Here is a 24707-nt window from a genome sequence, read left to right on the forward strand (position 1 = left end):
CCCCGTGCTCGCGCGGAGAGGTAAACAAACTCCGCGCCGGCTGTCTGCTGAGCCGCGGGGGCGGCGGGGCGGCTGGGAACGCGCGGAGCCGCGGCGGGGCTGGCCCGCCCGCCGCCGCACATGTCCCGGGGCGGTGCCGGATTGTAGCCGCCTGAGGCGCCTCCTGTCGGCCGGGGAAGGGAGTGCGGAGAGGCCCCTGTCGCCGCCCGCGGTGCCCATGGAGCAGGTGCGGATGATCAACGTGCAGCGCCTGCTGGAGGCGGCCGAGTTTTTGGAGCGCCGCGACCGAGGTAACGGCTGGACGCCGCCGCCTCCTCCACCGCCTGAGCCCGCGCACTCCAGCTCCGCTCACGGAGTGCGGTGCGGCGGGTGAGGGGTGCGTGTGTGAGGAGGTTGAGTGTGTGAAGAGGGGGTGCGTGTGTGGGGCGGGGGGTGCGTGTGTGAGGGGATGTGTGTGTGAGGAGGGGGTTGCGTGGGTGAGGGGGGGCGTGTGTGAGGAGGGGGCTGCGTGAGGGGGGGAGTGTGTGAGGAGGGGTGCGTGTGTGAGGAGGGGGCTGCGTGAGGGGGGGAGTGTGTGAGGAGGGGTGCGTGTGTGAGGAGGGGGCTGCGTGAGGGGGGGAGTGTGTGAGGAGGGGTGCGTGTGTGAGGAGGGGGCTGCGTGAGGGGGGGAGTGTGTGAGGAGGGGTGCGTGTGTGAGGAGGGGGCTGCGTGAGGGGGGGAGTGTGTGAGGAGGGGTGCGTGTGTGAGGAGGGGGCTGCGTGAGGGGGGGAGTGTGTGAGGAGGGGTGCGTGTGTGAGGAGGGGGCTGCGTGAGGGGGGGAGTGTGTGAGGAGGGGTGCGTGTGTGAGGAGGGGGCTGCGTGAGGGGGGGAGTGTGTGAGGAGGGGTGCGTGTGTGAGGAGGGGGCTGCGTGAGGGGGGGAGTGTGTGAGGAGGGGTGCGTGTGTGAGGAGGGGGCTGCGTGAGGGGGGGAGTGTGTGAGGAGGGGTGCGTGTGTGAGGAGGGGGCTGCGTGAGGGGGGGAGTGTGTGAGGAGGGGTGCGTGTGTGAGGAGGGGGCTGCGTGAGGGGGGGAGTGTGTGAGGAGGGGTGCGTGTGTGAGGAGGGGGCTGCGTGAGGGGGGGAGTGTGTGAGGAGGGGTGCGTGTGTGAGGAGGGGGCTGCGTGAGGGGGGGAGTGTGTGAGGAGGGGTGCGTGTGTGAGGAGGGGGCTGCGTGAGGGGGGGAGTGTGTGAGGAGGGGTGCGTGTGTGAGGAGGGGGCTGCGTGAGGGGGGGAGTGTGTGAGGAGGGGTGCGTGTGTGAGGAGGGGGCTGCGTGAGGGGGGGAGTGTGTGAGGAGGGGTGCGTGTGTGAGGAGGGGGCTGCGTGAGGGGGGGAGTGTGTGAGGAGGGGTGCGTGTGTGAGGAGGGGGCTGCGTGAGGGGGGGAGTGTGTGAGGAGGGGTGCGTGTGTGAGGAGGGGGCTGCGTGAGGGGGGGAGTGTGTGAGGAGGGGTGCGTGTGTGAGGAGGGGGCTGCGTGAGGGGGGGAGTGTGTGAGGAGGGGTGCGTGTGTGAGGAGGGGGCTGCGTGAGGGGGGGAGTGTGTGAGGAGGGGTGCGTGTGTGAGGAGGGGGCTGCGTGAGGGGGGGAGTGTGTGAGGAGGGGTGCGTGTGTGAGGAGGGGGCTGCGTGAGGGGGGGAGTGTGTGAGGAGGGGTGCGTGTGTGAGGAGGGGGCTGCGTGAGGGGGGGAGTGTGTGAGGAGGGGTGCGTGTGTGAGGAGGGGGCTGCGTGAGGGGGGGAGTGTGTGAGGAGGGGTGCGTGTGTGAGGAGGGGGCTGCGTGAGGGGGGGAGTGTGTGAGGAGGGGTGCGTGTGTGAGGAGGGGGCTGCGTGAGGGGGGGAGTGTGTGAGGAGGGGTGCGTGTGTGAGGAGGGGGCTGCGTGAGGGGGGGAGTGTGTGAGGAGGGGTGCGTGTGTGAGGAGGGGGCTGCGTGAGGGGGGGAGTGTGTGAGGAGGGGTGCGTGTGTGAGGAGGGGGCTGCGTGAGGGGGGGAGTGTGTGAGGAGGGGTGCGTGTGTGAGGAGGGGGCTGCGTGAGGGGGGGAGTGTGTGAGGAGGGGTGCGTGTGTGAGGAGGGGGCTGCGTGAGGGGGGGAGTGTGTGAGGAGGGGTGCGTGTGTGAGGAGGGGGCTGCGTGAGGGGGGGAGTGTGTGAGGAGGGGTGCGTGTGTGAGGAGGGGGCTGCGTGAGGGGGGGAGTGTGTGAGGAGGGGTGCGTGTGTGAGGAGGGGGCTGCGTGAGGGGGGGAGTGTGTGAGGAGGGGTGCGTGTGTGAGGAGGGGGCTGCGTGAGGGGGGGAGTGTGTGAGGAGGGGTGCGTGTGTGAGGAGGGGGCTGCGTGAGGGGGGGAGTGTGTGAGGAGGGGTGCGTGTGTGAGGAGGGGGCTGCGTGAGGGGGGGAGTGTGTGAGGAGGGGTGCGTGTGTGAGGAGGGGGCTGCGTGAGGGGGGGAGTGTGTGAGGAGGGGTGCGTGTGTGAGGAGGGGGCTGCGTGAGGGGGGGAGTGTGTGAGGAGGGGTGCGTGTGTGAGGAGGGGGCTGCGTGAGGGGGGGAGTGTGTGAGGAGGGGTGCGTGTGTGAGGAGGGGGCTGCGTGAGGGGGGGAGTGTGTGAGGAGGGGTGCGTGTGTGAGGAGGGGGCTGCGTGAGGGGGGGAGTGTGTGAGGAGGGGTGCGTGTGTGAGGAGGGGGCTGCGTGAGGGGGGGAGTGTGTGAGGAGGGGTGCGTGTGTGAGGAGGGGGCTGCGTGAGGGGGGGAGTGTGTGAGGAGGGGTGCGTGTGTGAGGAGGGGGCTGCGTGAGGGGGGGAGTGTGTGAGGAGGGGTGCGTGTGTGAGGAGGGGGCTGCGTGAGGGGGGGAGTGTGTGAGGAGGGGTGCGTGTGTGAGGAGGGGGCTGCGTGAGGGGGGGAGTGTGTGAGGAGGGGTGCGTGTGTGAGGAGGGGGCTGCGTGAGGGGGGGAGTGTGTGAGGAGGGGTGCGTGTGTGAGGAGGGGGCTGCGTGAGGGGGGGAGTGTGTGAGGAGGGGTGCGTGTGTGAGGAGGGGGCTGCGTGAGGGGGGGAGTGTGTGAGGAGGGGTGCGTGTGTGAGGAGGGGGCTGCGTGAGGGGGGGAGTGTGTGAGGAGGGGTGCGTGTGTGAGGAGGGGGCTGCGTGAGGGGGGGAGTGTGTGAGGAGGGGTGCGTGTGTGAGGAGGGGGCTGCGTGAGGGGGGGAGTGTGTGAGGAGGGGTGCGTGTGTGAGGAGGGGGCTGCGTGAGGGGGGGAGTGTGTGAGGAGGGGTGCGTGTGTGAGGAGGGGGCTGCGTGAGGGGGGGAGTGTGTGAGGAGGGGTGCGTGTGTGAGGAGGGGGCTGCGTGAGGGGGGGAGTGTGTGAGGAGGGGTGCGTGTGTGAGGAGGGGGCTGCGTGTGTGAGGGGGTGCGTGTGTGAGGAGGGGTGAGTGTGTGAGGAGGGAGTGCGTGTGTGTGGGTGTGCGTGTGAGAGGGGGTGGGCATGTGAGGGGAGAGGTGCATGAGGCAGCAGGTATGTGAGGGGAGGAGTACCACTGGTGCCTGCGTGAGGGGGCACATGTGGGTGTGTGTATGTTAATGAAGGGGAGGAGACTGTCACCTGCGGGAGATGGAGAGAGGGGTCAGGCTGGACCTGGGAGCCGCCCTGAGTGGAGGTGGACCAGAGGAGAGGGAAGGAGGGTGTTGAGAGTGGAGGTGATCTGAGGACCTGGGAGGAAAGAGGATGCAAAGAACTGGAGGAAAGGGCTGGGAGCAGTGCAGGTCGGGGTGGAGGAGACAAGGCTGAGAGCAAAGAAAGGGAATGCCTGCTGAAGAGCAGGGCGGAGGACAGACACTTGTAGCCAAGGGACCTCTTCGAATCTGAAGTGCGATGCGATGGAATCCCCTTAGGAATGGAGACTAAGGGAGATGTAAAGAGATTGGGGTATGAAGAGTACAGCCCCTGGAAATTGTGTTGAGAGAAAGTGTCCTCCTAAGACTAGGTGATTGAATTATTTGAAGTACACAAAAACGTGGGGCTTAGAGAGACACCTTCTAGAAGGGGGATAGTTAAAGGAAAAGGGATTTTGAGGCAAGTGAAATAATTTAGGTGAATGGTAATTGGTCTCAGAAATGAGGGTGTTTGAGTCAAGAATTCTTGGAGAAGAGGATTTTGGAGAGGAGAGAGAAGTTCCTTGGTTTAGAGGAGGTGTTGGTACACCTTCCTGGGGTGAGTTGGGTCTGTATATGTCACAGGATTGATGACGAGGCAAGGACTGGAAATTTTATCTTCCAACCAGAAAGAGTGGAAAAAATTTATCTCTTTTTCTTCTCTTGTTTTCAGCAACCTGTTACTGCAAGGACTTGAGATCTGTAGATCCATGAATTTGGGTGTATTCCTCTTATCGTATCTTTTTTTCTTGCTGTTTCTTTAGAGTGTGAACATGGCTACGCCTCAGCGTTCCCCTCCATGCCGAGCCCCCGGCTGCAGCATTCAAAGCCCCCACGGAGGTTGAGCCGGGCACAGAAACACAGCAGCGGGAGCAGCAACACCAGCACTGCCAACAGGTAGCAAGCTGGGGAGGTTTAAAAAGGGCAGTTGGAGGGAGGGAGCACATACTCAGGCAGAAGTGCTGGCCCAACTGACCTCAGTTCTTTAATACGGAGTCTAGAGCAACACTGAACAGCCAAGTGGAAACAGCCTTTCCCACCATCCCTCGGGATTTGGCCCTTTTAAAATAATAAAGTCTCGGAATCATAACCTACCTTTGTGTAGAAGGGAAGAAATAGAATCTGGAAAGACAACCAAAGAAGTTCTTGCTGGGGATTATTAAGTGGAGATGTCTGTGACTGACAGCGATAGTAAGTTCAGAGACCTGGCAGCATGTGTCCATGCATGCAGCCCCATGCTAAATACAATCTTGGGCCAGCTTTAAACTTGGACGATCCAAAAATTTTTAAAAATCAGAAATAGCTCAGGCAGGATATAAAACAGAATCAAGGGTTTTGTCAAAGGAATAAAAATATTTAGGTAGAGTAGGAAGTTAGTGGGCACAGTCTATTTTTTTTGTTTGTTTAAGGATGATAAGATTGAATTGGGAACTTTTAAAGCAAAAAAAAAAAAAACGAAAAGAAAGAAGGTGCTTATTCTTCAATCAAAACAGAAACTTAGAAAATGCTTACTTGGCTGTACTCAGACATAGTTGACTTATATTTTTTGGAAAATTTTTGGTAGTGTCTGGCTGTCTCTTCAGTGTTTTTATTCTAGAGGGTCAGTGAATTCTAAAGATTCATCTCATATGAAGTTTTCAAAAGTCCAGTCTTAAAAGAAAGTCAAAATCAACAGATGCTTGCCTTTTCCATTGATAAAAGGAATTAAATGAGATCTTTTTTTCCAAAGTTTGGTCTAGAGAATGTAAGCATTCATTTTGGAGGGACACAGAACAATCTTTGGGTAACTAAGTTTGCCTGAAGACTTTGGAGAGCTCCAGACAGGAAATTGAGTAACACTTGGGGAGGTGGATTGGGGAGGGAGCAGGAGTAGGGGCTCTAACTCATTGATGCAGAAAACCTGAGGTTCCAGTATATAACAGAGCTCAAAATGTTGGATCGTCCCACTCTGGATTACTGAGGCACATCACTAGGATTCACTCTTCTTTCTTTGACTTATCTTTAAAGCTGTGTTTCCTTTACGGCTTCTTTTCTTCATTAAGACTATTCTGTGTATTTTAAACAATTTTTAAAATTATAACAATAATTAGCCATAAGTGTAATATGCTGTATTTATGTTTATGTGTGGATCTAGAGGGTTTGTTGTGGTATGGTAGGTTTGGGATGAAAATACGTAGTATGATATGCAGCATTAAACAAAAAGCACACATAAATTTTCTTGCCCCTCACAGTTTCTCTGGTTAAGGTATCATCAATTAAAACCTGTATTCAGGAATTTATAAGTTTTCCAATCCATGTGTAGATTAAAAAAAAATTTTTTTTTTTAACTTTGAGACATGGGAGAAATACCAGGTAGGAAACCAAACGTGGATTCTGCCATGCTGCAAGTATTTATTGTTTCCTACTTTCTAGAAATCAAGTATATGATCTCATTACATTTTTTCTCTGTCCTTTACTGTCGTCATAGTAAGTTGAGGGATGAACTACATACTCACCAAGGTCCCACCTTCCCCTGAAGTTCTGTGACACTGATGTATTGACAGTGTTAGAGATCAGTTACTATATTGCTTATTCAGTACACCACCCCATCATTGCAAATGCGACATTTTTACTAACAACTCAAGGATTATAGAGGTATAAATAAGATGTGTATTTCTAGATTTTATCAGTTATGTTACAGGTCATTAATGTCTTTGTCATCTGTTGACTTATACTTTGCTTAGCTTGGGGTTTTGACTAAGTGATGTTTCTCTTTCATGCTAGTGTTCTTGTCAGGATTCTACTATTGTGTGTGGGACCACATTGCTAATTACTGTGTATTTTAGCACAGCATGTCAGAAAATTTGTAACACTACAAGTATGCCATGTTGTTCTTAGTACCCAAGGGAAAATAATTACATGTACATTGGACCACCTAAGACTAAGTAATTTTTCATGGGAATATAAATAGAAAGAAAGAAGAAGAGAGAGAGAAAGAAAAAGAGATTTTAGGATATGTTATCTCAAGGTCCACCCATGTGTGGGATTTAGGGTGGGGCCTTTAGATGAGAACTAGTATGTTAAAGTGGAACACTAGAAATTATTTCTCCTTACCATTTAAGATTTCTGCTTCATGGAGTAGGGAACCAGGGATCAAATTCTAATACTGGGGTACTTGGGAGATAGTGTTGTTGTTTCATTTGTAAGGGAGCACTGTAGACTCCCTGTTAACTTTAAATCTATTACTGGATTTAATAAAGATTTTATTATACTGGTTGCATAAAGCAGAAAGAAAGAAAACTTGTAAAATTTTTCACTTATTAGTCATCTGAAACAAGGAAAGGAATAGAGTTGATGAGTATATGCGTCTTATTTTCCTGATCAAAAAGCTACCTATATGGAAGTTGCTGTTCTTATGCGTCTTTAACATTGATCTCTTGTATGTCATAAAGTGACATTTGTTCCCTGACATTGTAGCATCCTTAAGATATAATGTTGGTTGACTTTCCCCCCCTAATATTCTCAGATATAATATGATATTCCTGATATAAAATGTTACTTTATAAATTTATGCTGAGAGTTGGCTCATAATATTATAAATTCCTATTCCTCCTTTCTCCCAAGCCTTGAAACCTTACTTTCATAGAAGTAGAAAGGAGAGAAAATGCGTGATGTAATGTGAGTTTAAAAGCATGTACCTTGAAAATCCCAGTAATTTTATCATTTGGAATCCTTTACCAATTAGGAGGTGGGATCTGTAATACATAATTATTTTTTAAATTTATGGTTGACTTTAGTCTTGGTTCATGGCCTTCTGGCACACTTCCAAAAACCACCCTGGCTAAGATGTTACTGCTATTAGAGAACTGGCTGCAATTGCTATCTGGCTTATTGAGTAGTATAAGATAAGTTCAAATTCCCAGCTTCTTTACTGTTTGGTCTCACAACTGAAAAATATTAAGATCTGTCATCTTTAAAACTCTACTGACACTACTCTACATGGCTTTAGCGTAACGTTGATTTCCTCCTAAATATCTCTTGAACCTGCCTTTTCTCTTAGCTTCGTTGCTACGCTCCTAATCCAAGATACTATCACTCCTCACCTGGACAGCTGTCGCGACCTCCTAACTGGTATCCCTGCAACCACTCTTGTCCCAAATACAATTCTGATGAATTATATTGGCTAGCCTTCCTTCAATTGCTTCAATATACCATGTTTCCTCCTACCTCAGGGTCTTTGCACATACTCTGTTCTCTTCTGAGAATCATTTTTCTTCCCCATGTTATCTCTATCTAATTACACTCTTACTTCAACTCAATAATAACTTCTTCAGGGAAGCCTTTTCCGCATCTGCCAAACTAGAACAGGTATTCACATACCTCATGGCATCCCTACTTTTCCTTCACTGTTTATCACAGTCTGTAGAAATACAGTTATCTGATTGATAAATTCATGTCTCATTTATTGGACTAAAAACTCCATGAAGGCAAGGATTGAATCTCTTCTGCTTAAAGATTTATCCCCAGTACCCATCACAGTGCTCTGTATACAGTAGATGTTTTTGAAGAATGGAAGGTTTTCAAACTCCAAGTAGACTGTCCTAAATTGGAACTGAGTTTTTCTTTTGTGCCAAGTATTATATTAGACTCTGTAAGTAGAAATAATGGAAGAATGTGCAATTCCTGCTTTGGCAAACTCTGATTACTTTGTGTTCTGAAGGATATTAATGATAATACATCTGGAAGGGAAAACAATATGTAGTATTTGAAGAATAAAAATCTTCAGATTGCCAGTTCTTTTAAACAAGTATGTTATAGTAGACTACAGAATGCTACAATTAATTTTAAAGACTACTATTGTCATCCTGTGACATGAGAATTCAGTGATATCAGAACTCATATATGCAAAGAACCATAAGTCTGTCAAATATTGACAGTAAATATTCGTATGAGCTTGTAACATGCATATAGTAATTGTATTATTTTAAGGTGATCTACAAAGTAGTAAGTACAGGCATACCTCATTTTCTTGCACTTCCCTGTATTGTGCGTCACAGACATTGTGTTTTTTACAATTGAAGGTTTGTGGCAACCCTGCATTGTCAAGTGATGGTAAGCATTTTTTAACAATAAAATGTTTTTGAATTGAGGTATGTACTTTTTTTTTTAGACATAATACTATTGCACATTTAATAGACTATAGTAGGGACTTCCCTGGTGGTCCAGTGGTAAAGAATCCACCTTCCAATGCAGGGGACACGGGTTCGATCCCTGGTTGGGGAACTAAGATCCCACATGCCGTGGGGCAACTAAGCCCGCGTTCCACAACTACTGAGCTCACATGCTTCCACTAGAGAGCCTGCATGCTGCAAACTACAGAGCCCACGCACCCTGGAGCCCGAGTGCCACAACTAGAGAGAGAGAAAAAAAAAAAACAGCACGTCACAACTAGAGAGAAGCCTGCGTGCTGAAACGATAGATCTCGCATACCTCAACAAAGATCTGGTGTGCGGCAACTAAGACCCAATGCAGCCAAAAAAAAAAGAGACTGTAGTATAATGTAAACATAACTTTTATGTGCACTGAGAAACCAAAAAATTTGTATGACTCACTTTATTGAGATATTCGCTTTATTGCAGTGGTCTGGAACCAAACCCATGATGTCTCCGAGGTATACCTATACCAATTTACGGTTGAATTTAAAGTTGATGAAAAATGTCTTACATTTTTCAGCTGCAGTATTTCAGTACTATGTGCTAAGATTGACGACCTAAAAAACAAAACAAAACAACTTTCCTTTTGCTTGTAAGGCTTTAGTTTTTTGTTTTTTTTTTTTTTGTTTTGCAGGAGCGGGGTGAATTCTTTTTCTAGTATAGTTGTAGAGGGTTTTTTTCCCCCCTAGTGGAAGTAATTTGAGACATAGCTTCGGTTTTTATTCTTAAACATGTACTTATTTGTTCACAGAATAATAGAATGAAGCCTTATTTTTATTTTTGTGAAATTTCTTATTAGTCTGTATTTTTCAATTTTTCTATATTAAATAACTAGTTGCTGAGTCTTTGTCCAGTAGAGAACTCCCAAAGCTTCAGGACAAAAGTGGAAATTAGTAGCAGTTAAACTCTTAATGAGATTAGTGTTGTTCTTCAAGTACTTTCCAAATGTTGAGTGATGTGATCTGATGTGTTCTGTGATATTCTGTCTTTCACTAAAACCAAGTTTAAATGAAAAATTCTCAAGAATTATTTATATACCTCAACAAACTCAGATTTTCCATTAAATGCTTCATTGAAGCATAAGTTTGCTGTTGTTGGATTTCTTAAGAACATATCCCCCTGTGGAAGTATCATTTGAAGGAGACTTGCATGATCATGGCTTGTAAGTTGGTAGGACAACTCCTTCTGTTCCTATTTGATGAGAGGCCTTTCGCCAGAATATTTATGTGATACTGTAATATAGGTCACAAATCATAGAAAGGGAATTCAGGATTTCATCTGGTACAGCTCTCTGCTTTATGAAGGTAAGATATTATCATATATTTTATGGTTAAAGCTCATGTGGCCTAGAGATGCTTAAAGGATTTTTGTCCAAGCCTTATAGCTATAAGTGATGGTTAAGTTTAATATCAGGCCAGATTTTAAGCAGTATATGCATAATTCTAACGAGGCAGGAATGTTAACCTGAAGAAAGCTTTCTCTTCTATTTTGTTCCTTACAAATTAAACAGCATTGCCTCCTTTTGGATATATTGTAGCATGATTCTTTGTCATTTCTTAAGTGAAGACAGTTTCCCCAATACTAATCTAATCAAAGAGGTTTTGTGGTGTGGTTTGACAAAATATGTATCCAGATCTCATTTCTGTTCAATAGTGCTAATGTAGTTTAAGTATGCATATTTTTTTTAGATTGTTTTTATTTTCATTTTGGCTTCTGACATTTTAAAACACTGGCAGATTTTTCTTCCCTGTGTGTGTGTGTGTGTGTGTGTGTTTGTATACATATGTATACAATCTTCATTATCATCTAACACATGTTCTCAAGTAAACATATAAATACATTATTTCAAACTATGATGAGCTTAATAGAGAAAAATAGAGGATCCTGTGAAGGCCATAATAGAGGACCTGATCAAATTTGAAAGATGAAAGAAGGCATCTCAGGGTTGTGAACCTTTGCAATCCTGCTTTCACTTATCCTGAATATTTTTTCAAGTTCATACACGTCTGTTAAGTCATTTTTAATTACAGCATGATATTCTACTTCATGTGAGTACCAGAATTTGTTAAGCCAACCATCTGTTAATGACGCTTTCAAAATTATTTATTTATTTGGCTGCACTGGGTCTTAGTTGTGGCACGCGGGCTCTTTCGTTGTGGTGGGCGCACTCTTTGTTGCGGCACACAGGCTTCTCTCTAGTTGTGGCCCGTGGGCTCCAGAGCGTGCAGGCTCAGTAGTTGTGGCACACAGGCTTGGTTGCCCTGTGGCATGTGGGATCTTAGTTCCCTGACTAGGGATCGAATCCCTGTTCCCTGCAGTGGAGGGCAGATTCTTAACCACTGGACCATCAGGGAAGTCCCTGTTAATGACATTTAAAATGTTAATTTTACATTACTTTTTCACGCCATGCAGGGCTACTATGAACATCTTTGTACAAATACTTTTGTGCATTTGTCCACTTAGATCCTTAGGATAAACATGAAGAATTAGAATTGTTGGATCAAAGGGTAGAATCCATCTTCAATAACACCTTGCATTTAATTTGCTACTTGTGTGCAAAGCCCTTTAACATACATTATTATTTCTTTTGAATTTCAGAACATTTCTGTGAGGTGAAGTGGAATTTATTTATTTTTTTGATAAGGAAACTGGACTGGTATGCACAGTACAACTAGAAGATGAGAGAAATCCCTGCAATTTGTTTCTCTGGAATCAGCAAACAGTCCTTAGTAATAATCTACTTAAAAACTAAGACTCAGTGACTATAACCTGAAATTTATGTGTTTTACTGTTCTCCTTTTCTGCTCTGGGAAATGCCTGAAACGTGTGGTCTGCACCTGCTGTTTTAATGCCTTATCACCAGAGTTCTTTTTTACCCTTTGCAATTTGCTTCCTTATTTGCTAGCTATTGAAACTGCTCTCTTAAAATAATTTGTAATCAAATTTATTGAACTTACACTATATATATAGAACTATTGCTGTACATGCTTCCCTACCATAGAGGAGCTTGTGGTATATTTGGAAAGATAGTGTATATAGTAAAAATGATAAATAATACAAATCAGCAAGATGTTATAGACAGGGCCATTTTTATTTATGTTGGATGATGGTACAGAGAGTAAATAGCTTAAATTTATAGAAAAAGGTTATTATGGAAATGCTATAGATTCACAATATATACTTGTTCATTGATTAAATTTAATGTGCATTCAAGGAGACATAGGGATTCCACAACATAGTATTAGAGAGAAATTCCTTATGTTTTAAGTAATGAATTTCTTATAAGAGAAAATATTTGGTTTAGTAGATAATTTTGTTATTAATGTTACTGCATACATTTCAGGGGAAAGTGTTATGGATTTTATTTTTATTTAGTTTTATGACATTGGATAAAAGGGTTTCCATGTGGTATTTATTTCCTCGTCTTTGTTTATCATGGGAAATATTTTTGCTAGTCTTTTGAGAACACTATGTAAATACCATTTGTGGAGGCCACATGACAAGAGATTTGAAGCCATTTGAAACAAGCATTTTTAAATTATAGAAGAATATAATTTTAGTCTTTAGTCAGTCACGTATTTTGATAAAGCAACTGATTTTCCTTTACTCTTATTTTGATTAATTAGACGGGGCAATTTAGGATTCTTTTTGAGGAACTATAAAGAACCTTTCCTCTCATGTAATAAAAGAGACTTGAGAGTAAAATGTGGTAAGTTTGCCTTGGTATTAGAAGTAAATTTTCAGGTTTTTAACTTCTATCACCATAGTCCTGTGTGATAGTATATATCCTCTATAGGAACAACAGAACAAAAGTGATCTGTAGTCTCCACAAAAACTCTGGATAATGTATTGTCATTAATACTTAATCTGTTGGATGGTTTTTTGTAGTCTTTGTTGGTAACAGTAAATGCACATGAGTTACAATTTAAAATTTAGATTTCTAGGCCTGGCTCTTAAGGTTTGGTGTACTTACTTTTATCATTTTAACATGTTACCCAATCAGTTGTCCTTTGGAAGGCAGGTTACATTCCTGGAAATAGCACTATTAGTCAAAAAGAAGTATTTGAATCTCATTTTTGTATAGAATCATTGTTTATTGCTGGGTGGGGGCAGGTTACCAAAAGCTCAGAGTCTAATATTTTAATGGAATTTATCACAAACACCATATTTAATCCACTGACTGTTTAAAGAAACAAAATGATTTATTTGTATAAAATTTAAACATGCTTATGTAGAAATTAGTTTAAAAGAATTACATGGTGGTTACCTAACATTGTAAGAATATAGTACCATAGTGTATGGTATATAGTTGCAATTTTCTTAGTAAGTCCTGCGTTATTTTTTGCTATTTTTGTTATTTTTACTTTTTGCAAAAATTGGATGATGGAATGTGAGCCACATGAGGGAAGAGACTTTGACATTTTAGAGTACTTATATTCCCAGTGTAGGCACTCAATAAATCCTTACTAAGTAAATGAATGGCTGAATACTTTGAGCATGATTATGTAGACCTGAAGGTACTTTTTTTGTTTTAAAGAAGATGTTGGGGGTAGGAGTTTATTAATTAATTAATTAATTTTTGTTCTGTTGGGTCTTCGTTTCCGTGTGAGGGCTTCTTCTAGTTGTGGCAAGCGGGGGCCACTCTTCATCGCGGTGTGTGGGCCTCTCACTATCGCGGCCTCTCTTTTTGCGGAGCACAGGCTCCAGACGCACAGGCTCAGTAGTTGTGGCTCACGGGCCTAGTTGCTCCACGGCATGTGCGATCCTCCCAGACCAGGGCTCGAACCCGTGTTCCCTGCATTAGCAGGCAGATTCTCAACCACTGCACCACCAGGGAAGCCCTGAAGATACTTTTTAATGAAATGTTGGTATAGTTTTGAGAAGACTTTTAGAGAAACTTAGGCTTAATTGATTGTTTTGTACAAAACTGATCTAGGGATGTTTAATATCTTTATTCTCATCATCAGGTTATTTGTAGCAGGTAAACTCATTGGAGACAAAGTTGTTTTTGTTTTGTTTTGTTTTGTTTTAACATTTGAAGTTAAGACCCATATTATCAGAAATAGCTGAGTAACATGTTTCTTTTATTCTTTTAACAAACATTTTAAGTATCAGTAGGAATTTAATATTAATTTATTAAGTATCAGTATGTGCTTCATACTGTTGGCCACAAATGTGAAAAATCATTCTAGTGGTAAAGTGTAACAAGTGTGAGGCACTGTCCTGTAAGATGAAGGTCTCTTATTCTACAGGAGTCCACAGGAAGACTTGAACATGCATGGTCATGGCATTATTTGTAATCACCCAAAGCTGGAAGCAATTGAAATGTCCATCAGATAGTGAATGGATAAACAAAATATAGTATATTGTACAATGGAGTACAATGGTACTCAGCAATGAAAAAGAAAAAAATACTCATACATATGACAAAATGGATGAACCACAAAAAACTTATGTAAACAAAGTCAGATACATAAGAGTACATATTGCATAATTCCATTATATGAAATTTATATTTATAAGGCAAAACTATAGAGATAGAAAGCAGATGAGCGGTGGGTGAGGGGTCGGAGTGCAGATTGACTGAAAATGGACATGAGGGGACTTTTGGGGTGATAGAAGTGTTCTAAAAGTGGAATGTGGTAGTGCTTACACAAATACGTAAATTTACAAAAGCTCATTGGATTGTACACTTAAAATGGGTGAATTTTATAGTATGTATCAATAAAACTTAAAAAAAGATTGCCTGTCTTATTTATTGCAGTAAGATAATGAACATATGACAAATGCTAAAACAAACTAAAGGTAGAATGAATGAATGAATGAATATTAAGCAATGTTTCCTTTATTTTTTTCTTCCAGTTTTTTTGAGATATAATTGACATACAGCGCTATATAAATTTAAGGTGTATAGCATAATGACTTACATACATCATGAAGTTATTATCACAATAAGTTTAGGGAACATCTATCATCTCATACAGATACAAAATAAAAGAAAAAGAAAAAATTTTTTCCTTGTGATGAGAATTCTTAGTATTTACTGTCTTAATAACTTTCATGTATTAGAAACAGCAGTGTTAATATATTAATCATGTTGTACATTACATCCCTGGTACTTATTTATCTGATAACTGGAAATTTAAACATTTTGACTGCTTTCATCCAATTACCCCTCCCGTCACCCCCGGCCTCTGATAACCACAAATCTGATCTCTTTTTCTATGAGTTTGATTGTTTTTGAAGTATAACTGACCAACAACAGTATGTTAGTTCCAAGTGTACAACATAGTGATTCGTTATTTCTATTCATTACAAAATGATCACCACAGCAGTGATTCCTTTAAAACTTTAAATAAACCGATAAGGAGTAGGGAGTGTAGTCAGTTGGAAGAAGGCACCTCCACTCTCCTGCAGCAACCAGAACAAGGAAAATTCAGCTATCCTGCCAACCTCTCCTCCCTTACTCCCTTTGAGAATCACTTTTCTATGTGATATATTTCCCTTAGACAGGAGGATTCTTTGAAATAGATATATGTATAACATCTGTGTCTGCTTCTAGTACTATAGTGAGGAATGGAGTATAGTAACAATGAAAATTGGGATCTATGGGCTTTCTATTATGAGTAGTGCTATTAATTATGGTACCATTTGGGTTTTTTTTCCCTTCAACAAATATCTACTGAATGTTTATTTCATGCCTGACTCCTTCCTGAAATACTGAATTACAATTTGGAAGTCCAGTGATTTAGGAAATCACTGATATTTTTTCCATTTTTAAAGATTTTTAGAATGTTGCTCTGTAATAGAATCAAATAATGAAGCAGTCTAGGTAATTAGTGGTTTGTCTTTTCAAATGCCTTGTTTTAACTTTTGAAAATTTGTTTAAGAGCAGTCATTTTAATCTTGAAAATTCTCTGTAGTTCCCAATATTGCTTTTACCTAAGAAGTGATTATTTCACAAATACTGTATAACTTTAGTATGTATTTAGATGCGTCTTAATTTCTGGCACTAAGATAAAAGTTAGTTAATACTAAATGGCTTACAAATTAAAATAACATTCCTCTGCCTCATCTATCCCCATCCAATTTCTGCTTCCTAGAGGCTACCACTTGCAGTAATTTAACAGTTTCTTCTACTGTTTGCTTTCATATTTCTAAATTAGGAACTTACCCTGCTTGTTATGTTGACTTCCTGTTATGAAGATGAAGATTTGACTGTCTATACTCTTGACTGACAGCAGATTAATCATATGCCAGAAATGAAAAAAAAATTTAAATAGATGAAAGAACAGATATTCCCCAAAGCACTTATGTTTTAAAATTATGCACTTTCTAGTAATTTGTATTATTAGTCTTCTAGAATAAGGATTTGATGTTTTAGTCTCATTCCTGAGTACTTTATGGTAGATTAGAGTATTGCCTCAATTGTAGGATGAGGTTTATAACTTAAAAAAAAAGTTTTGATGCAGTGTAATTTCTATACAATAAAATTCCTCAATTTTTAGTGTATGAGTCAGTGACTAGACGTGTATACAGTCATGCAACCCCCAACACAATTATGATACAGAACTTCTTTTTATCTCAAAATATTATTACCTCATGCCTCTATAGTCAGTTTCTTATCTCCACCTTCTGATCTGTTTTGTCACTACGGTTTTGCCATTTCTGGAATTTCATATAAATGGAATCATGTATATACTATTCTGTGTCTGACTTCTTTCACTTAGCATAATGTTGTTTGAAATTCATTCATGTTGTCCTATGAATCAGTAGCTAAGTCCTTTATATTGCTGAGTCCATTGTATGAATATGCCACAGTTTGTTTATTCATTTACCAGTTGATAGACATTAGGTTGTGTGTAGTTTCTAGCTATTATAAGTAAAGATGCTACATACTTTTATGAACAGGTCTTTCTGTAGATATATGTTTTCATTTTTCTTACCTACGTAGGAGTAGAATTCTGGGTCACATAGTGTGTATATAACTTTATACAGAAACTACGAAACCATTCTCCAAAGTGGCTGTACCATTTTACATCCTGACTAGCAGTGTAGGGTACTTCCAGTAGCTCCAGATCCTGGATAGCACTTGGTATTGTCAGTCTTTTAAATTTTAGCCATTCTAGTGGGTGTGTCGTAGTATCTCACTGTGTTTTATTTTGCATGTTCCTAGTGATTTTGAATATCTTATTGTGTGTTTGTTTGCCATTGATATATCTTCATGGTGAAGGGTCTGTGTCTTTTGCTTTTTATTTTATTTAGTTGTTTTCTTATTGAGTTGTAAGAGTTCTTTGTAAATTCTGGATACAAGTTCTTTGTTACATATGTGGTTTACAAATGTTTTCTCCTCACTGGTTTGCCTTTGTCATCTTCTTAACAGTGTCTTTTGAAAAACAAAACTTTTAAATTTTGATGAAGTCCAGTTTACATGTTTATCTTTCATGGTTCATGCTTCTTTTTTTTATTTTTTGAATTTTATTTATTTTTTTATACAGCAGGTTCTTATCAGTTATCCATTTTATACCTATTAGTGTATACATGTCAATCTCAATCTCCCAATTCATCCCACCACCACCATCCCCCACGCCACTTTCCCCCCTTTGTGTGCATATATTTGTTCTCTACATCTGTGTCTCTATTTCTGCCCTGAAAACCGGTTCATCTGTACCATTTTTCTAGGTTCCACATATATTCATTAATATATGATATTTGTTTTTCTTCTTCTGACTTACTTCACTCTGTATGACAGTCTTAGATCCATCCACGTCTCTACAAATGACCCAATTTCGTTCCTTCTTATGGCTGAGTAATATTCCATTGTATATATATACCACATCTTCTTTATCCATTCATCTGTCAGTGGGCATTTAGGTTGCTTCCATGACCTGGCTATTGTAAATACTGCTGCAGTGAACATTGGGGTGCATGTGTCTTTTTGAATTATGGTTTTCTCTAAGTATATGCCCAGTATTGGGATTGCTGGGTCATATGGTAGTTATATTTTTAGTTTTTTAAGGAACCTTCATACTGTTCTCCATAGTGACTGTATCAATTTACATTCCCACCAACAGTGCAAGAGGGTTCCCTTTTCTCCACACCCTCTCCAGCATTTGTTGTTTGTGGATTTTCTGATGATGCCTATTGTAACTGGTGTGAGGTGATACCTCATTGTAGTTTTGATTTGCATTTCTCTAATGATTAGTGATGTTGAGCAGGTTTTCATGTGCTTCTTGGCCATCTGTATGTCTTCTTTGTAGAAATGTCTATTTAGGTCTTCTGCCTATTTTTGGATTCTGTTGTTTGTTTTTTTAATATTGAGCTGTATGAGCCATTTGTATATTTTGGAGATTAATCCTTTGTCCATTGATTTGTTTGCAACTATTTTCTCCCATTCTGAGAGTTGTCTTTTCATCTTGTTTATAGTTTCCTTTGCTTTGCAAAAGCTTTTAAGTTTCACTAGGTCCAATTTGTTTATTTTTGTTTTTATTTCCATTACTATTTCATTCTTTTACATGTAGCTCTCCAGTTTTCCCAGCACCACTTATTGAGGAGACTGTCTTTTCTCTACTGTATATCCTTGCCTCCTTTGTCATAGATTAGTTGACCATAGGTACGTGGGTTTATCTCTGGGCTTTCTATCCTGTTCCATTGATCTTTGTTTCTGTTTTTGTTCAAGTACCGTATTGTCTTGATAACCGTAGCTTTGTAGTATAGTCTGACGTCAGGGAATCTGATTCCTCCAGCTCTGTTTTTTTTCCCTCAAAGACTGCTTTGGCTATTCGGGGTCTTTTATGTCTCCATACAAATTTTAAGATTTTTTGTTCTAGTTCTGTAAAAAATGCCATTGGTAATTTCATAGGGATTGCATTGAATCTGTGGATTGCTTTGGGTAGTATAGTCATTTTCACAATATTGATTCTTCCAATCCAAGAACATGGTATATCTCTCCATCTGTTGGTATCATCTTTAATTTCTTTCATCAGTGTCTTACAGTTTTCTGCATACAGAGCGTTTTCTGCATACAGGTCTTTTGTCTCCATAGGTAGGTTTATTCCTAGGTGGTTTTTTTTTCGGTACGCGGGCCTCTCAATGTTATGGCCTCTCCCGTTGTGGAGCACAGGCTCCGGACGCACAGGCTCAGTGGCCGTGGCTCATGGGCCTATCCGCTCTGTGGCATGTGGGATCTTCCCAGACCAGAGCATGAACCTGTGTCCCCTGCATCGTCAGGCGGACTCTCAACCACTGCACCACCAGGGAAGCCCATATTCCTAGGTATTTTATTCTTTTTGTTGCAGTGGTAAATGGGAGTGTTTCCTTAATTTCTCTTTCAGATTTTTCATCATTAGTGTATAGGAATGCAAGAGATTTCTGTGCATTAATTTTGTATCCTGCAACTTTACCAAAGTCATTGATTAGCTCTAGTAGTTTTCTGGTGGCATCTTTAGGATTCTCTATGTATAGCATTATGTCATCTGCAAACAGTGACAGCTTTACTTCTTTTCCAATTTGTATTCCTTTTATTTATTTTTCTTCTCTGATTGCCATGGCTAGGACTTCTAAAACTATGTTGAATAATAGTGGTGAGAGTGGACATCCTTGTCTTGTTCCTGATCTTAGAGGAATTGCTTTCAGTTTTTCACCATTGAGAATGATGTTTGATGTGAGTTTGTCATATACAGCCTTTATTATGTTGAGGTGGGTTCCCTCTATGCCCACTTTCTGGAGAGTTTTTTTTATCATGAATGGGTGTTGAATTTTGTCAAAAGCTTTTTCTGCATCTATTGAGATGATCATATGGTTTTTCTTCTTCATTTTGTTAATATGGTGTATCACATTGATTGATTGGCGTATATTGAAGAATCCTTGCATCCCTGGGATAAATCCCCCTTGATCATGGTGTATGATCCTTTTAATGTGTTGTTGGATTCTGTTTGCTAGTATTTTGTTGAGGATTTTTCCATCCATATTCATCAGTGATATTGGTCTGTAATTTTCATTTTTTGTAGTATTTTTGTCTGGTTATGGTATCAGGGTGATGGTGGCCTCATAGAATGAGTTGGGAGTGTTCCTTCCTCTGCAATTTTTGGAAGAGTTTGAGAAGCATGGGCTTTAGCTCTTCTCTGAATGTTTGATAGAATTCACCTGTGAAGCTATCTGGTCCAGGACCTTGTTTGTTGGAAGATTTTTAATCACAGTTTCAATTTCATTACTTGTGATTGGTCCGTTCATATTTTCTGTTTCTTGCTGGTTCAGTCTTGGAAGGTTATACCTTCCTAAGAATTTGTCCATTTCTTCCAGGTTGTCCATTTTATTGGTATAGGGTTGCTTGTAGTAGTCTCTTAGGATGCTTTGTATTTTTGCGGTGTCTGGCAACTTCTCCTTTTTCATTTCTAATTTTATTGATTTGAGTCCTCTCCCTCCTTTTCTTGATGAGTCTGGCTAATGGTTTATCAATTTTGTTATCTTCTCAAAGAACCAGCTTTTAATTTTATTGATCTTTGCTATTGTTTTCTTTGTTTCTGTTTCATTTATTTCTGCTCTGATCTTTATGATTTCTTTCCTTCTACTAACTTTGGATTTTGTTTGTTCTTCTTTCTCTAGTTTCTTTAAGTGTAAGGTTAGATTGTTTATTTGAGATCTCTCTTGTTTCTTGACATGGGCTTGTATTGCTATAAACTTCCCTCTTAGAACTGCTTTTGCTGCATCCCATCGGCTTTGGATCATCGTGTTTTCATTGTTAATTTGTTTCTAGGTGTTGTTTGATTTCCTCTTTGATTTCTTCAGTGATCTCTTGGTTATTTAGTAACGTATTGTTTAACCTCCATGTATTTTTTGTGTGTTTTTTCCATTTTTTTCCCTGTAATTGATTCCTAATCTCATAGCATTATGGTCAGAAAAGATGCTTGATATGATTTCAGTTTTCATAAATTTACTGAGGCTTGATTTGTGACCCATGATGTGATCTATCCTGGAGAATGTTCCATGTGCACTTGAGAAGAAAGTGTTATCTGTTTTTGGATGGAATGTCCTATAAATATCAATTAAATCTGTCTGGTCTGTTGTATCATTTAAAGCTTGTGTTTCCTTAGTAATTTTCTGTTTGGATGATCTGTCCATTGGTGTAAAGTGAGGTGTTAAAGTCCCCCACTATTACTGTGTTACTGTCGATTTCCTCTTTTATAGCTGTTAGCAGTTGCCTTATGTACTGAGGTGCTCCTATGTTGGGAATGCTATTGATTCCTTCTAGTGTACTTTTCATTTCAGTTATTGTATTGTTCATCTCTGTTTGTTTGTTCTTTAACTCTTCTAGGACTTTGTTAAACATTTCTTGCATCTACTTGATCTTTGCCTCCATTCTTTTTCTGAGGTCCTGGATCATCTTCACTATCATTATTCTGAATTCTTTTTCTGGAAGGTTGCCTATCTCCACTTCATTTAGTTGTTTTTCAGGGGGTTTATCTTGTTCCTTCATCTGGTACATAATCCTCTGCCTTTTCATCTTGTCTTTCTTTCTGTGAATGTGGTTTTTGTTCCACAGGCTGCAGGATTATAGTTTTTCTTGCTTCTGCTGTCTGCCCTGTGGTGGATGAGGCTATCTAAGAGGCTTGAGCAAGTTTCCTGATGGGAGAGACTGGTGGTGGGTAGAGCTGGCTGTTGGTCTGGTGGGCAGACCTCAATGAAACTTTAATCCACTTTTCTGCTGATGGGTGGCACTGGGTTCCCTTCCTGTTGGTTGTTTGGCTTGAGGCTACCCAACATTGAAGCCTACCGGGCACTTTGGTGGGGCTAATGGTGAACTCTGGGAGAGCTCCAGGAGTACTTCCCAGAACTTCTGCTGCCAGTGTCCTTGTCCTCATGGTGAGACACAGACACCCCGTGCCTCTATAGGAGACCCTCCAACACTAGCAGGTAGGTCTGGTTCAGTCTCCTACAGGGTCACTGCTCCTTCCCCTGGGTCCTGATGCACACACTACTTTGTGTGTGCCCTCCAAGAGTGGAGTCTCTGTTTCTCCCAGTCCTGTCAAAGTCCTGCAATCAAATCCCGCTAGCCTTCAAAGTCTGATTCTCTAGGAATTCCTGCTCCCGTTGCCGGACCCCCAGGCTGGGAAGCCTGACATGGGGCCCAGAACCTTCACTCCAGTGGGTGGCCTTCTGTGGTAAAAGTGTTCTCCAGTTTGTGAGTCACCCACCCAGCAGTTATGGGATTTGATTTCATTGTGATTGTGCCCCTCCTACCATCTCATTGTGGCTTCTCCTTTGTCTTTGGATGTGAGGTATCTTTTTTGGTGAGTTCCAGTGTCTTCCTGTTGATGACTGTTCAGCAGTTACTTGTGATTCCGGTGCTCTCGCAAGAGAGAGTAAGCGCACGTCCTTCTACTCCGCCATCTTGAACCAATCTCTCTGGTTCATGCTTCTTATGTCCTAAGAAATATTTGCAAAATCCAAGATCACAAAATTTTCTCTTAAGTTTTCTATAGGTAATCCATTTAGATCTGAGATTCATTTAGAGTTAATTTTTTTAGAAGGTGTGAGGTAACAGTTGAAGTTCACGTTTTGGCAAATGGACCTCCAGTTGTTTCACTATCATTTATTGAAAGACATTTCTACATTGAATTGCCTTGGGATCTTTATAAAAAATGAAAGGACCATGTATGTGTGAATCTATTTTTGGACTCTATTCTTTTCCATTGATCTAAATATTTATCTTTACTAAAATACCACACTGTCTTAATTACTGCAGTTTTTCTAGTAAGTCATGAACTTAGGTAGCGTAAGCCTTCCAAATTGGTTCATCTTTTTCAAAAGTTCCTTTGAGTATTCTAGGTCTTTTTCATTTTCACATATATTATTGAAGCTGATTGTCACTTTCTACAACAAAGCCTACTAGAGTTTTGATTGGGATTGCATTGAATCTGTAGATTAATTTGGGGGAGACTTGACACATCTGAACAACATTTAATCTTTTGATGCATGAACATGGTATATCTCCCCATTCATTCAATTATTTAGATGTTTTTAAAATTCAGTATTTTGTAGTTTTTCAGAGTGTGGGTAATGCACATAATTCATTAAATTAGTTAATATTTGTTAAAGTAGTTAATATTCTTTGATGCTATTGTAAATAGCAATTGAATTTTGTATATTGACCTTGTAAATCTACTTTGCTAAACTCACTTATTAGTTCTAGTAATTTGTATATTAGGATTTTCTAAATAGACACTAAATGATGTTTACGTTAAAGATATTTTTACTTTTTCCTTGCCTTTCTGTATGATATTTATTTTTCCTGCCTTGTTTCATTGGCTAGGACCTCTAGCACAGTGGCTGAATAGAAGCTGATGAGAGTGAACATCCTTGCCTTGCTTCTGATATTGGGAAAACATATTCTTTCACCATTGATATGACAACTATAGATTTTTTTGTAGATGCCTTTTAACAAGTTGAGGAAATTCCTTTATTTCCTAATTTGCTGAAAGTTTTTATCATGAATGAATGCATGAATTTTGTCAAATGCTTTTTCTACATCTATTGAGATTATACTGTGGTGTTTCTTTTTTATTCTGTTAATATGGTTAATTACACTGATTTCATTTTTTTGAACCTTAAACTAATCTTGCATTCCTGGAATAAACCCTATTTGGTCATGGTGTATTTTACAATACTCACGCTAACATCTCTAGTTAGTAAAGACTCCACAAGTTTAAGGGTGCAGTCCCCAACATGACTGCCCTCACTACAGTTGCCAGATGCAAGTTTAAGAGTCCCCAGGCCACCCACGTTTATGACCAACTGACTGCAAATTTAGGTGTTCCCACAATCCCCTCAGGTTCAATAGTTCACTAGAACTACTCATGAAACTCAGGAAAGTGGTATACTTACGATTACAGGTTTTATTATAAATAATACAAATCATGACCAGCCAAATGAAGAGATGCATAGGGTGAGGTCCTGGAGAATCCTGGGCATGGAGCTTCTGTGTCCTCTCCATGTACTATCAGGATACATTACCCTGCTGGCAGATTGATGTGTTCACCAACCAGGAAGCTCACCTGAACCTTGGATTCTAGAGTTTTTATTTCCATATCATTATGTAATCACCGTTGATTGAATCATTCACCATGTGATTGAACTCTCTAGTGACCCTCCTCTCGCCAGAGGTTGGCTGGTATCAGTTGCTCAAAGCCTGAATCCTCTATAATTATATGGCTGGTCTTTCTGGCATGACCAGTCCAATTTAAGTCATCTCCCTAGCGTAAACTCAAGAGTGGTCCAAGAGCCCACCATGAATAACAGAGACACTCCTATAACTGAGGAAATTCCAAGGTGTCCGAAGCTCTGTCCCAGGAAATTGGGACAAAGACCAGACAAGTTTTTTATTGTAAAACTGATAGTTTCTATAAATTTGCTAATATTTTCTCAAGAATTTTTGTGTCTGTGTTCTTGAGGGAATAGTAGTCTGTGGTTTTGTTTTGTTTTGTTTTTCAGTGTAAGTTCTTTGTCAGGTTTTGGTATCAGGGTGATACTGGCCTCAAAATGAATTGGGAAATATTTCCATTTCCTTTATATTTTGAAATATGTTCTGTAGAATTAGTATTATTTATTCCCTAAATGCTTGGTAAAATTTGCCAATGAATACTTCTGGGCCTGGAGTTTTTTTGTGGGCAGGTTGTTTTTTGTTGTTGTTCTCGCTAATTTCTTCCTTGCTCTTATGGCACCATGACTTTTTTTTTTAACATCTTTATTGGAGTATAATTGCTTTACAATGGTGTGTTAGTTTCTGCTTTATAACAAAGGGAATCAGTTATACATATACACATGTTCCCATATCTCTTCCCTCCTGTGTCTCCCT

General features: G+C 41.4%; 1 protein-coding gene across 2 annotated transcripts in view; it reads left to right on the plus strand.

Moving 5' to 3' along the window:
- MXI1 (MAX interactor 1, dimerization protein) overlaps positions 1-24707 on the plus strand; it is a 103600-nt gene that overhangs the window by 17176 nt on the left and 61717 nt on the right. Inside the window, exons 1-2 of one of the 2 annotated variants that reach the window (XM_024755976.1) lie at positions 10-290; positions 4427-4559. In XM_024755976.1, the coding sequence (XP_024611744.1) occupies positions 218-290; positions 4427-4559 (206 nt within the window). In that variant the 5' untranslated portion in view covers positions 10-217. Of the gene's footprint in view, positions 1-9; positions 291-4426; positions 4560-24707 lie in introns of those variants that run through there. The other variant, XM_024755975.1, reaches the window with a different exon arrangement.

The sequence above is a fragment of the Neophocaena asiaeorientalis genome, unplaced genomic scaffold (genome assembly GCF_003031525.2).
Source record: "Neophocaena asiaeorientalis asiaeorientalis breed wild unplaced genomic scaffold, Neophocaena_asiaeorientalis_V1.1 scaffold85, whole genome shotgun sequence".
Taxonomy (NCBI): Eukaryota; Metazoa; Chordata; class Mammalia; order Artiodactyla; family Phocoenidae; genus Neophocaena; species Neophocaena asiaeorientalis.